Source organism: Chanodichthys erythropterus, chromosome 4, assembly GCF_024489055.1.
Source record: "Chanodichthys erythropterus isolate Z2021 chromosome 4, ASM2448905v1, whole genome shotgun sequence".
In the NCBI taxonomy this organism is placed as follows: domain Eukaryota; kingdom Metazoa; phylum Chordata; class Actinopteri; order Cypriniformes; family Xenocyprididae; genus Chanodichthys; species Chanodichthys erythropterus.
This window is the reverse complement of record NC_090224.1, coordinates 23,736,204-23,750,980: the sequence shown is the minus strand read 5'-3', so window position 1 is coordinate 23,750,980 and position 14,777 is coordinate 23,736,204. Positions and strand designations below refer to the sequence as shown.

General features: G+C 35.6%; 1 protein-coding gene across 1 annotated transcript; it reads right to left on the bottom strand.

Annotated features, from left to right (window-relative positions):
* Nucleotides 1-1,788: 1,788 nt before the first annotated feature.
* On the bottom strand, nucleotides 1,789-7,289 carry rsph3 (radial spoke head 3). The gene is made up of 9 exons (XM_067383376.1): nucleotides 7,072-7,289; nucleotides 6,715-6,802; nucleotides 6,367-6,508; nucleotides 5,947-6,092; nucleotides 5,212-5,415; nucleotides 2,987-3,149; nucleotides 2,758-2,844; nucleotides 2,519-2,594; nucleotides 1,789-2,397 (listed from the first exon to the last, which is right to left on the bottom strand). Exons 1-8 carry the CDS (start codon nucleotides 7,182-7,184, stop codon nucleotides 2,539-2,541), a joined length of 999 nt encoding a protein of 332 aa, XP_067239477.1. The 5' UTR covers nucleotides 7,185-7,289; the 3' UTR covers nucleotides 1,789-2,397; nucleotides 2,519-2,538.
* Between the last annotated feature and the right edge of the window lie 7,488 nt (nucleotides 7,290-14,777).

Sequence of the window (14,777 nt, the reverse complement as noted above, 5' to 3'; positions counted from 1 at the left end):
AACAATGTCGTGGTACTGTCCAGGTAGCCTGCTGTGATAGTGTGTTTTTGCAGGTCATAGAAGACTCAGATAGACCTTTTCACAATTATAGACCCATATCTCACATATGTCAATGAATATGATTTCATTTTATCCGGTAGTGTAAATTCCTATTAGTAGCGTACGGGTAGGTCTTAGGCTACATACTGTAAACACATTTTGATTGTGATATTTTCTTTACTGCCAATGAAGGCAATTTCCAAACCCAAACATAATAAACCTAATAACCCAGAATGCTTCAACAAACCGTGTTGGAAGAAAAGGGTTTTAGATCTATTTATCAGTGTAAAATTAAAGTGTGTGACATAAAATACAGAAACTGGGCAATATGTGGGAGACATCAATACAGCCTATGGTGTGCTTTTCAGGAAGTCAAGTTTTTATATTGTGAAGATTTTGTGTCATCGGTTTAATAACGATGCATTGGCTTAGCCCAAGGGTGTCCAAACTCAGTCCTGGATGTAGAGTTTAGCTCCAGCTTGCCTCAACACACCTGCCTGGACGTTTCTAGTATGCCTAGTAAGACCTTGATTAGCTGGTTCAGGTGTGTTTAATTGGGGTTTGAGCTAAACTTTGCAGGACAGTGGCCCTCCAGGAGCAGGATTGGACACCCCTAGAAAACCAATGAACCAACACATATTCACACACATACACATTTCACTTTACCCAACCTGAGCACGTTTAGCACAAATGTAAAAATGTGGGTTATACTCTCATATTCTAATTTCATGTGCTATCTAGGACAGCCGGAGGGAAAAAAAGAAAAAAAAAAATCATTACTTGATTTTGCTCTTCAAGTGCTCTATGTAAGAATACCATGCTGTATTCCCCTTATATCACTCAACATTTGCACATTTATAATATTTGATCTTTTTATTAGCCCATTTATAATAATAAAAAACTGTTATTATTATAAATAGGCTAATAAAAAGCGTGTGTGTGTGTGTGTGTATATATATGTATATATAATATATAATATATATATATATATATATATATATATATATATATATATATATATAATATATATATAAAATATATAATGACGTGTTTGCTTGTCTGACAAAAGATATATATGAGTATGTGATTATACTTCAGAAACTAAATGAAAGAGAACAAAATAAGAAAAAAAACTGTATGGCGGCATCTTTTAAATTAAATAAACCTGTTTCCTTCTGCTTTAACCTCAAGAATGATAAACTGGTAATTTGATCGGTGATTCACTAGAGACCCATTATTACAGTGATTACATAACTACAGACTACAGGAACAGAAAAGAAAAGGAAGGGGCATTATTTTAGTCATTACTGCACCTGTGCTCACTAATTTCACAAAAAAAAAAAATGTAAGAGTAACATGAGGAAAACCTTAGTCAGCACTTTCATTCAGATGACTAGTGCAAACTGTTGAATTATTAAAGGTAATAGCTTATCTGAGAGAGAGAGTTCTATAGAAACTCTTTAGAATAGATGGAGCTTTTGCCCTCTTCTCGTGTTTACTTTGTAATGAAACCTCACGTTTGAATGATGTACATTAGTAATTAGGTCATTCAAACATTTACGTCGGTTCTGAATAAGTAAGTACACTGTGATGTAACTCAGAGGTCTTTCCTTAACGATTTCTTTACATCGACACGCCTGTTTCTATTTGTGTTGCCAGAGCTGCACCGACGGAAGTGAAACTTCGGTGCACCTAATGGGCGTGGTCATATGTGGGAGTTGACCAATGGAGAAGCAGGATTAAAATAGAGCAGTATATAGGCGAGGTGAATGAAAGCTGAAGCGGAACCGTCGAAGAGATCACGTCACGGTGTTTAGTCAAAGGTCCAGGCGAGACAGGTAGGCGGAAAAATAAAACAGTCATTCCGCTAAATTCTTTTTTTATAAAGTTATAAAGTCGTAACGAGGACTGACATCACCTCAGTACAGTATCATGGTCAGTGTTTTGAGGACAGCTCCTCTGTACAACATTTGGGAAGGACATGAAAACGAACCATGAATATATTCTTCAAATAATATTGCTTTTACAAACTCTAAATATTAACGAGAGTCGGTCACAAGTTTTCCATAAAATACACCTGCTGCATTACACAGCAGTAATGTGGCCAAGATTTTTAATAGCTTGAGTGATGGCCAGTATTTTTGACTCCGCAGCGCCTCCTACAGTGTTGTTCTTGAAGTGCAGTTCTTGTACATAGTGACATAGCGATATAAAAATAACATATTTTGCCCTCTTTTCGCCATTACTAATTTTATTCAAATAATATATTTATAATAATATTAAAATTAATTAGATTTTTATAAAGAATGCGTGAACCCTTGAATATTTTCCAGCGTCTTTCTGGTTTCCTGGTATGACCTGAAATGAGAATAGACTATAAGGTTAACTCTTCACATCAACTATTAATTAAACCGATATTACAAAAACAGATATAATTTTACAGATATGTTAAAGTGATTAAATGTTTGATCGGGTTTACCTCTAATCGCATAAAGGAGTTTATTCTTGAACCTGAAAGGCCTCAAATCTTTGGTTAGTGACGTCTTGAATGAGCACTGTGGATAAACAAGAAATGCAAATTATGCCCAAAATACTGTTATCACTGCCTAATGGATCTCAACAAGACAACAACAGACTTGATTGATTAATCCCAAAGTCAGTGTTATGAATTAAGTCACCAGAAAATCATTAAAAAAAGAAGAAGAAAAAAACACTCACTGTCAAGCACTGTTCTTGCTACATATTTCTGTTCTAAAGCATTGCTGACCTCTTGCATCAGCCAAGGGAGGAATTCGGTCTCTATATCTGGAGCAGAGATAATGAACTTTCATTCACTAGACAGTATACTGGCTATTCATGTATTAATTCATTAAAGATCTAAAGATAATTTAATACATAGATTAATTCAGTTTTTCTGTTTTTCATGCACACATGCTGGGACACTTGCCTCTCTGCACAGGGTCATAGAAGTAGCCACAATCCCTCAAATTGGAATAGACTGAGGGCAACAAGTCAGACAAGTACTGTTGAGCAAATGCTCTCGCAGCAATTTTATCTGCTGTCTCCTTCTCTTTTTCCAGTACTGCCTTCTGCTGCTTTATCCGGTTCTCCTGCATTGCATTAAAATACATAAGAAGCATTACAATCAGAAAATGTACTTTAACCCCCTGAGATTGTTTTTAGGTTTTTAATGTTTTGGTACAGTATGCAGTACATTGCTGCTTAGATTCTTTTCCAGTTGAACGATAACCAATCAGACTCCATCCAGCTTTAAAGAGCTCAAGAATTTAAAGTGGCAGATGACATAACAGCAGTGCGCACTTTAGAATAAGCAGAATTATATCATCCGCTGGAGTGGACACTAATATACAGTAGTCAACATTTGAAGTGGAACAAAATCTTTCATCAAAGTTGTCCTAAAACCTTCTTCTTAGGACAACTTTTGTTGACTTTTTTGATCCACTTCAACTGTTGACTACTATAGTTATCGTTATAGTTGTCTGTATAGTTATTGTTCTTGGAGTGAATGGGCCTTTACTCTGATGCACTGTCTATATGTGAGTATTGGTCATGGCTTTCTATTTTACCACCTGTATTATAATGCTTGTTTTTAGTACATTTTAAGGTAAGAAGGAGATTTCGAGAGTTCAAGTAGATTGGTGTATTATCATTATATCACCTATTGAAATATGCACTTTACTGGAGCAAATACTACACACTTAAAGGGTTAGTTCACCCAAAAATTACTTCATTAATTATGTAATTCCAAACCCGTAAGACTTTCGCTCATCTTCGGAACACAAATGAAGATATTTTTGATGAACCATGAGAGCTTTCTGTCCCTCCATAGACAGCCTACGCAATTGGAACTTTGATCCTTCAAAACGTTCATAAAGAGATCGTAAAACTAATCCATATGAATTGAGTGGTTTAGTCAACATTTTCTGAAGAGACACAAATGATGATGAACAAATTTAATTTAGGCTTTTATTCACACATAAACATTGATCAGTGAACATAAACAGAAGCTCAATTGAATTGGTGAGCAAGAACAAACCTCTTCTCCAAGCTCAAACATGCTGCGTAACATACGAGAATGAACCTCACTGGTTCTCGCACGTGTCAAGCAAACATGCTTGAGCTTCCGTTAACCATAACTGATGTGTAAATTGATGAATGTTTATGTAAATAAAAGCCTACATTTGATGTTCATCATGTAAAGCAATCGATTTTCTTCAGAAAATTTAGACTAAACCACTCAATTCATATGGATTTGTTTTATGATCTCTTTATGAACTTTTTGAAGCGTCAAAGTTTCTATTGCGTAGGCTGTCTATGGAGGGACAGAAAGCTCTCAGAATTTATCAAAAAGATTTTCATTTGTGTTCCAAAGATGAATGAAAGGGGTTTGGAACGACATGAGGGTGAGTAATTAATGGCAGAATTTTCATTTTGGGGTGGACTAACCCTTTAACTGGGGTAATATAAGGTCTAGTTCAGGCCACAATGCACCTATCCACTGAACTTTTAACCACCAGCAGTTTAGCCACCAGCCACTAAGTTATTCTGGTTGCACCGAATAGTTCTAGGAACTCAGTTCTAGGAACTAGCCACTAGAATTGGGCCATGTTTCTGGTTGGATTCGCACCGGAAATAGGAACTCTGAAGCAGCCGACAGCGGCTGAAGGATGCCGTGATCAGAGCTGTGTTTGTTGTGTGTCTTGGGTTTCGTGATAAAAAAGATGGAATGTAAACGCATAATTTAAGCGACTGAAAGAGCAAAAAGTTGGGCTATGAGGCTTTTTAAAAATGCTGGATGTTGGTGTTTGACATGCGTTTGACCAATTAACATACACTCACTGATAGTCACTGATAATTCCTATAGTGCTGGTTTAAGACCCTACTCTGAAGTAGGAGCTAAGGAGTTCCTAGAACTAAAATTGTTCCTAGTTCCTGCTGTGCGAACACGCCAAAATCCGGTTACTTCAGCAAATAGTTCTAGGAACAATGAAAATACGAAAGCCCTTATTGTGCCGTTATTTCCAGACAACAAAATTGTTTTGTGTCCTGTTTCTTTGTTGCCATAGTCTTTACCTCTAATTAAATTAAAACCACAACCTTGATGTTTTTTGGCTGAGCATCATGCTGTGTATTGTTTGTAGTGATTCTAACCTTCTCCACACGGAGACGGCGTTCCCTCTCCTCTAGCCTCTGCACCTCCACCAGCTCAGCATCACGGATCTCCTTGAATGTCTGCTGCTGGGCCCTCAAATTGGCCAGCTCCTCCTCCTCCAGCACTTCCAGCAATGCTTGCTCTATTGTCTTCCCCACCAACACCTGCAGCACGGGCTGGACCTCCATGTCAAAATCAAATAGCTGCAGACGAGACAAACAAATGCAAGTTTTACATGGAGAGGGCGGGGTTGATGACCTACACTGCAGCCAGCCAGCCTGTTGCATTAATCTAGTTGAACAAAATCTGAGTTTAAGAGTAGGTTTAGTTGACAAAACCATACAAATCCAACCTGATCAGGTTCAACAGGCTCACAACACTCAGGATAAACCTGAAACAGGTCTCAGAGGGCGATTAAAAATGTTTTGGCTTCACTTTTCAGGACATGTGCGGCACATTTGCTCTGGGCTCACAGTGTCTCAGAGACCAATATTTTAATGTTTCATAAAAGATGAATCACTGTCTGGCCATCTGAGATTTGGTATGGAGATAAATATATAATCATGATTGTTCTGTAGTTTTTCAGCACACTGTGAGTGTATATAAGTACCATTTGTTTGCTTTTGGCATCTGATAAAGTGTTTGGACCCTGGTGACGCATGACGTCAGACTTAACGAGCGGACAGAAGAAAAAAGCATCCAAAAACAGCCAATTGACAGCATCTATACTCTACCTCTCCCTCTTCTATCTGTGTGGCTACATCTCGTCCGGTTTTGGCTGGGATAAAGAGGGGAGTGTCTGGTTTGTCCAGAAACATGTCTGTTTGGCACTCCACGCTGACTTCCTCTATACGATCGCTCAGCTCTTCCAGATACATCTCTAAAAACACATCAAACAGAATTCATGACTTGATTTCTGGGCTTACAGATGCATGTCAAATTCTGAGATTTACACTTGTAACACAATGAAAGTAAACCTAGGTTATTTTGGGGTAGCTTTATGCCAGATGTTATTGATAGACACAGTAGTTGAAAAAAATAGGATGGGGACATGACCTGGGCCAGACTCGAACCCGGGTCTCTCATGAGCACCAGAGCTCAACATTGGGCTCCGACATTAAGCCCTGTGTTTATTGTGCAAAATCATGCACTACCTGTCTGCAAATCTATGTTCTTTCTGCCCTCTAGTGGTTCTGGTGTTTTCGGGCCAAACTGCTCCTTCAGCCTTTTTCTGGACATAGCTCTTCTTCTGGCCTCCTGCTGTTTCAGGAACTCGACTGGATCTGGCTGAGATGTCTGTCAAACACATTTATATTCTTTTATATTCAATTCATTCATCAGTTGTGCTCTCAGCATTCATCAATTGGGCACAGTACCATATGAAAATATGTTATGCTATGGTTCATTATAGTAATGAGCTTTTTAGGCAGTTTTTTACTCTGTTATTTTTACATTATGCTTCATATAAGAGAGATTTCTAACCTTTCTGCATTAATACTTACAATAGGTAGGATATGTTGAGCATATGTGTTTCCTCTGACAACACGTCGGTCATACATGATATTTCCATAACTGCTCTGTTCTTCATTTCTGCATCATACAGTGAAAAAAAAAATAATAATAAAATAATATATATATATATATAGAGAGAGAGAGAGAGAGAGAGAGAGAGAGAGAGGAAGAAGAAGAGTGTGTAAGTTACTTACAGGACCAACAGAGTGGGAAAAATAAATTGTCTCAGGAAGTTAAAACATGTAGGAAAATCTTAAATATATCAATCTATCAATGACACTTAACGTGTTTAGACTAATAAATTGGCAAAATATGAAAGTTGAAGTGAGAAGTGGTGTATGACTCACAGCAGCGGATCGGTTTGTCTGTATTTGGTGCGGTTGGGAACCGCACGAGGACGGCTGGAAAACGTGTAAACTCCGCTCTGCGTCTCGTGTTGTGCCTGTAAATTAGATGCCATTTTTTCCTTTTAATTCAAAAATGTGTATGAAGGCTGAAATCATCAACTTTTGGTTGTTGAGAGATGGACTAGCATCTGTTGCTGCTACAGTTGTTGTTACTGTTACCGTGGCGACTGTTTCCAACAGCGGTCCGCTTTGTTTACTTCCGTCTCGGTTCTTCTTCTTCTCCTTTTTTTTCTTTTTTTTTATTCCATACGGTTTATGTATGCAACCCAGTATCTGTCATATACGTTTACATTTCTGATGTTGCGAACAATAATATAACGTTTACCGTAAGTAGTTAAAATACACTGTAATTATTAACTATATTATAACTAGTTATAACTACTACTTATAACTTAATTACTATTAAGTTATAACTATATAGTTAAAGTTTATAGTATAGGTCCTTATAGTTTTGCTGTGGATATATAGGCTCTTTGTCACACACACAATATATATATAGAGAGAGAGAGAGAGAGAAGCAAGAGAGCCCAAGCACAGAACATCTGACCATATTTACACCCTCCACACGATCCAACTAAATTCCAACTAACGTTACTAGAACCAAATTTTATGGCATTATACAGAAAAAAATAAATCACATTCTGTGAGAAAAGTCCAACTTAATTGAAACAGCAGCAAAATACGAAACAACTTGCCACAATCTAAGAGAGTCAGGTTGTTGTTATTTCTTGTATGTGTATATATATATATATTCTTATTTTGTTTATGCATTATGTAATCATTATATAATCATTATTTGTTCATTAATGGCCAATGCTTTGGCAATATACTGTGTAAGTCATGCCAATAAAGCGCATTTGTATTGAACTGAATTGAGAGAGAGAGAGAGAGAGAGAGAGAGAGAGTAAGCAATTATACTATAAATCTATAACTATAAAACTATAAACAATTATTGACTATAAGTAGCCTAAACAGAAAAAAAAATACAAAGCAACAAGAAATATCAAGTAAAGTCACCTTTAATTATAAAACATATTTGCATAAAAGTAATTAAAAATTATCCCATAACATTGTAAAAAAAAAAAAAAAACTATTTATTGACAAACTCATACTGAAACTGAATAAACTGAAACTCTATCATTGTGTTGTTGTCTTGATTTACTTTAGTATGATGAAACAGTTGACATCTAAGCTTCTTTTAAACTGATCACTAAAGAAGTTGTAATACATGCTTACCAAACTATAAATGTATGAATTAATAAAGCTTTGCCAGAGGGAAAAATAAATCAAAATAACCGTCTAATTCAGATCTGAAAATGTCCACAGCATGATAATAACCAGTAGATGGAGACAGATAAACCGTGATTTTGCCTGCTGAGAACAAAACTGAACAGATGGAGCAGCTGCACTCAAGCTGACACGAAAAAGACCAGGTTTAATTTACAGGTGCTATAGCAAATGTAATCTATTGCAGACACTACACAGAATATGTGTAGATCTATAGATGTTGGCAAAAACTAATCTTTTTTTGATGTTGTAACAAATAATTATATGGCTCAAAGTCCTCTATAACTTTCAGCTGATCCCATCTGCAGTGTTTAGAGTTCACACTGTGATTTCTGGGACCCCTTCACTTGTGTACTTTGGACATGCTGACACATTCAGAGCTTTTACTCATTTTAGTATCATCTTTCGAAATCTTAAAAAGATTTGTCTCACTTTCATTTTAACTCACTTTGTTTAGCATTATTTTATACATCCTTAATCAATGATTCTTTTTGTTTTTGAATTAAGAAATTGAAATTTGTGATGCAAGGAAGTGGTTTTGGGTTCTTAGTCTGAAAAGAAAAAAGAAAAGAGACTGATGCTAACAGAAATCACTTTACCACAACTGTACACCTAGGATTGGCTCTCATTGTAAACAACACAGTGGCCATGCTTAAACCATGGCAAACATAAAAGTCACTGCACAGGCATTGCAGTGTGCGTTCATCAAGCATTGTTCTGAAACATGCCTTTTTCCATGGATGTATAATTTAATAATTGACTTTTATTAAAAAAAAAAGAAAAAAAAAAAAGGGGACTGATTGCCATGCTTTTTATGCATGTGAACTTTGCTAAACAAGTTCTTGACGACATGAGCAGGCATTTTTTCATCTCACTTGCACAAAAACAGATTCAGTATTCCTCAAAATAAATAAAAAACAGTGAAATGCACTATTTAAATATGCTAAATAAACATCACATTAGCGTTTCTTTTTTAATGGTGAAATAATAGTGTTGAGCTTTCTTCTCCTGCATCCTATTCTTCTTCAATCCAGAATGGCGGCACATCTGAAAGGTTTGTTTGAGCTGCGCCGTCTGTACAGGCGTGAATTTGCATTTCCTCCAGCCTGAACCCTCAACCTTTATACATTTCACTTTTGGTGTGAAAGGGCTTTTACATTCGCCAAAAATAATCTTCAAGTACAAGCAAGGTGAGAAAAAGTAACACAAAATAAATGTAACCCATTACTTTCCATAAAAAGTAACTAAGTGATTCAATTAGTTACTTTTTAAGGCAGTAACACAATATTGTAATGCATTACTTTTAAAAGTAACTTTTCCCAACACTGGATCTGAATATGTGAATTTCCTGATAGTCTTAAAGAACTCTACCAGACATTTTAAAACATTTATATTATGCACAATATAATATATATTGTGCTTTCTAAGCAGGTCCGGTTCTAGGATTGCGTGACTGGTGGGGCATTTCGAAAACTTGGTGCAGTGGAAGAAGACAACTTGGTGAAGAAATTTAAACCATTAGAAGACCTGGTTGCATGATTCTTTCCTTTTTTTGTGTTTTTCTCGCCTATATTTTTGGTTCATTTCTGTTGTGCTCAGTTATTTTGGATATATAAAAATAAAAGCCACAAGACATAATAATATTTGAATTAACACAAAGGATCCAGTTCAAAAGTTTATATGCTTGATTCTTAATAGTGTGTGTTCTTATCTAGATGATCAAAAGCTGCAAACATTTACTGATGCCCAAGACAACACAATACAATTAGAGAGCCAGGTTGTAAATATGAACAGGATGACCGGAAATTCTGACTGGAATAAGACTGGAAGTCATAAAGAAAATCATAAAAACAATCATAAATTAATGACACACATGAGAATAAGTTATGTAAACTTTTGAACTGCTGAATTTGTGTAAAGGCAGATATTGTGGACTATATGTAAACATCTCATAATAATACATTTTTGTTGCAGTGCTAAATAAAAAAAATCATTTTTTAAATGATTGATATTTTGCAGATTCTGAAAGGTGCATGTAACTATCACATCAAATAATAGGCTACTCTTCAACAAATCATCTATCAGTAATGCTGATAGAATATTTTAGAGCTGAACATAACCGAGCAAAACTATTTTATATTTTAGAACAGTTACATCTATTTTTTTTTTTTTAAGTTTTTAATTTTTTCATTTTCGAGATTTTTCATGACTTAGAAATTACAATTTTAAAATTCCAAGCTAAATTTCCAAGTGTTTCATGATTGTGTGTCAATGAATTAATGGTGTGTGCGCATTTAAATAGAGACTAGAGCGCATTTATAAAGGAGTTGCATGTCATCTGCTCATGTGATTGTCAATGGCAGTCTTGAGAAGTGATCAGATAAGGTGTGCAAAAGGCTTGGAAAACTGCTTAGAAAAAGGATGTGGATGAGGACATGAATGCTTTTTACAAGTTGAAATCTTGTAGTTATAATCTAGCATGGTGTGAGCACGTGAAGTCCTGAGCGTGTCTGTGAGGGAGAACTGTAAAAGCATGCAACTTGTCACTGGACTATATGATTAGTTCACCCAGAAGTGGAGCACAAAAGTGAACATGCATAAAATAATTGTTCACAGAGAGCCTAATTCCCCCAAAATATTGTATGGCAAGAGCTGTGTAACATTCTTTAAAAATGTTGTGTTACAAAAAAAAACATAAAATGACATGAAGGTGAGTAAATGATGTTATAATTGTCATTGTTTGTTGAACTATTTCTTTAAGAAAAACATGTATTTAGAGGAAATGAGCAAGCATGGGTTACCACAGAGCTTTACTTTATTATCAGAAGATCTCAAGGTATTGGGGTTCCTGTTGGTTGTATTCTAGAATATTATTATAACATATTTCTACCTATTGTCACATTTCCTAAGCATGGTGCCAAAGAATATCAATTCAAATAGACTTTATTAACACAAGGAAAACCTGAACCAAACTCAGAACTAACATTAACGAGAACCGAAACATACTGAGAAGGAACAAAGGGAACTAACTGATAACAGCTGAACAGAATGATTAATCAAATGAGTAACTATAGTAACTAATGTCAAACACAGACAGGCAAGAGAACATCAATGACTGAAAACTAACTACAAACAGAACATAACTGTGTCATAACGCCCCCTCTCGGAAAGGTGTGACCTTGCGCCGTAATAGATGAAATGAGGGTGGGTGCTTTGGAGGTAGATGAGGAGCTGGTGAAGGGCAGGTAAGAGTAGGCAGCAGAAACCAGGGAGTGGATGGTGATAGCAGCCATGGAGGAGATGTCACTTATTTTATTTTTAGAGCATCTTTTTTCAGTCATTGTAATTGCTATTAAACGATTAGTCCACTTTCAAATTAAAATTTCCTGATAATTTACTCACCCCCATGTTATCCAAGATGTTCATGTCCTTCTTTCTTCAGTCGAAAAGAAATTAAGGTTTTTGATGAAAACATTCCAGGATTTCTCTCCATATAGTGGACTTCAATGGAGCCCAAAAGGTTGAAGGTCAAAATTACAGTTTACAGTGATCCCAGCCGAGAAACAAGGGTCTTATCTAGATAAACCATCACTCATTTTTCTAAATTTTTTAAAAATTGTATAAGTTTTAACCATAAATGCTCATCTTGAACTAGCTCTCTTCTTCTTCTCTATTTGAATTCCAGCAGTTTAGACATTGCTAAGTGCATTACTGCCCTCCACAGGTCAAAGTTTGAACTAAATTGTCATACAATATGCTAGTTTAAGTATATAACAATTAGTTCAAACTTTAACATGAGGAGGGCAGTAATACACTTAGCAGTGTCTACACTGCCAGAATTCTAATAGAGAAGAAGAAGAAGAGAGCTAGTTCAAGATAAGCATTTATTGTTAAAATGTATAGAAGTTTTGTTTGGTTTTGTTTTGTTTTGTTTTTTTAGATGTTTTGTTTTCTTAAATGAGCGATGGTTTCTCTAGATAAGACCCTTATTCCTCGTCTGTGATTGTGTAGAATGATTTGAAGCTGCAATGAAACTGTAATTTTGACCTTCAACCGTTTGGGCTCCATTGAAGTCCACAATATGGAGAAAAATGTTTTCATCAAAAACCATAATTAATTTTCGACTGAAGAAAGAAAGACATGAACATCTTGGATGACATGGGTGTGAGTAAATTATCAGGAAATCTTAATTTGAAAGTGAACAAATCCTATAACCTTTAAATACATACCTCGGGTCTTTAGTGACCCGGGACGTCATTCACTACCCTCCTCCTCGTTAATTTTTTAAAGTTAGACATCAACCTTCTTGGTATTCCACAATCAATTTATTATAAAGAATATAACAAGAAAAAAATCATAAAATTATAAAAGAATGCCTATTTTTGTATTCATTTTTTATAAAAATTATATAGGGTCGCAAACGACCCGAGGTGTGTATGAGTGTACGTATATTTTTTCTGCACAACAATAATTGAATCTTAGACGACGGAATAAGTGCAATTCACCTTTATTCCACAAGGTGGCAATGTCTGATACACAATGCTGAAGTGACGACTCATTCAGACTGAAAACGAAATAATAAGAAAAACATGAAATGGCTCAGATTTACTGCAGAGCAAGTACTGAACGCAATCAAATATGACTGTAACTGTTACTGGATGGATCTGGTGAAGCTATTAGCGATTGAAATATTGATTTTGAAGATGTTGAAAATTATATAGTTTTGAGAATACGTTTGAGCTCACGAATGGGCTCATATCTGTGACCTCAAACATAAAAATAGCGTATTATTTGCTGAATTTACTGATGAGGACAGTGATGATGGCATAAAACATCAGCTCAAACGGAGCCCTTTCAAGCTCCAAAAGGTAATAAAATATGCTTTATTTTATTCTTCTGTAATTGTTACTCTAATATCAGAGGAGTTTTATATTATCGCGACAGGTAGAGATCCTTCCGTGTTAGATATTGATCCGGGTCGATAAAGACCCGAATATGTAAGAATGATTGGCGAAACAGTCATGCATCTAGGGTTAAAGTTTGCCTGTTTAGACTATGTCCATTGGTTTTTTTATGAGCTTTGGTGAGAAATTCAATAACATTGTTCCCTATTTAGATTTGCTGGTAATCCAATACTTGTGTCACTGAATAGTCACTAATTGGTTCTTAATTTAACTTTAAGCATTAAAACATTTATTATATAAAGTTCCCATTCATCAGTGTATAATGGCCACAGCAATGGCAACAGAGGGACAACCATTGTGTTATGTAAGAGACCTCTGTCCATGAACACATGCTACTATTCACAGTTTCATTATGTAACATTTGTCCCTTGCTTTGTCTTTAATAATTGTTTAATGGCTTGCATTGCCAAGTTTATAGTGAATTTTGAAAACAAAAAGTCTTAACCTGCTTGGCATTTCCACTTTGTTAGACAAAAGTTTACTTCACTTGCTGATTGCTATGAAACTTTTTATTATTAGCATTATACACCTTTTAATTTATATATAAATACAGAGCATGATGCTTAAAAGCATGCAGCTTGCACAGCGTGTTCTATGTCTTGATAAGAATCTTTTGAAGATTTGCCAGCACTACCCATATACAGACCAATATTAGCGTGTGCACACTACGCTATAGAAACCATGCTGAGTGACATTTGACACACTGCAGCCTGTTTCTTAGTAAGGCTGAAAGAGGAGGAAATAGGGGCATATCTATAGATATGTGAGACGGCAGACCAAATTCAGCGAAAAACCAAATCAGTCCACATGATAGCTGACTTCCTCTCCAAAGCAGAACACACTGTTCTCAATGACATTTTGTTTTCTATGTTATGCAACCCCTTGCCAACGATGGGGAACAGGGCCGTTCAAAATGCCATATGAAAGCATGGTTTCTGTAAGTTCCTTATAACATCTTTTAATGTTTTTCTTTTGGTATCCCAAAGGAACAAAGACTAAAAGGATTATTTCAGCTAAAAATGAAAATTCTGTCATCATTTACTCAATCTCATGTCATTCCAAAAACAAACAGTATGATTTTATTTTTGTGGAACACTAAAGATGAATGTTTATCCAGGCCACTCTTTTTAATATCATGAAGCTGCAAAATGACAAACAAAGCTATATTCAAATTTTATGGAAATATCATCACACACAAAGACTTGCTGCTTTTATGAAGCGGGAAGTCTCTTAACATTCATTATAATTGCGAGGAAAAGAGCAGTACATTAATTTGGAACAACATGAGTGTAAGCAAATAATATTACCCATTCCAGTGTTTATAGGGTGAAACAACCCTAATAAGACTCAGCAGCATTTCGAGACTATCAGAGATGAATTCAAACAATGTGGCCT

What these genes read in the sequence shown, in the direction of transcription:
- rsph3 (XM_067383376.1), bottom strand. Translation starts at nt 7,184, where the DNA reads ATGGCATCTAATTTACAGGCACAACACGAGACGCAGAGCGGAGTTTAC. An exon ending in GAACATAGATTTGCAGACAG is followed by an intron (nt 6,093 to 6,366) that starts GTAGTGCATGAT and finishes ATGTGTTTTTAG; the next exon opens with AGATGTATCTGGAAGAGCTG. An exon ending in AGCAAGAACAGTGCTTGACA is followed by an intron (nt 2,595 to 2,757) that starts GTGAGTGTTTTT and finishes GTTTATCCACAG; the next exon opens with TGCTCATTCAAGACGTCACT.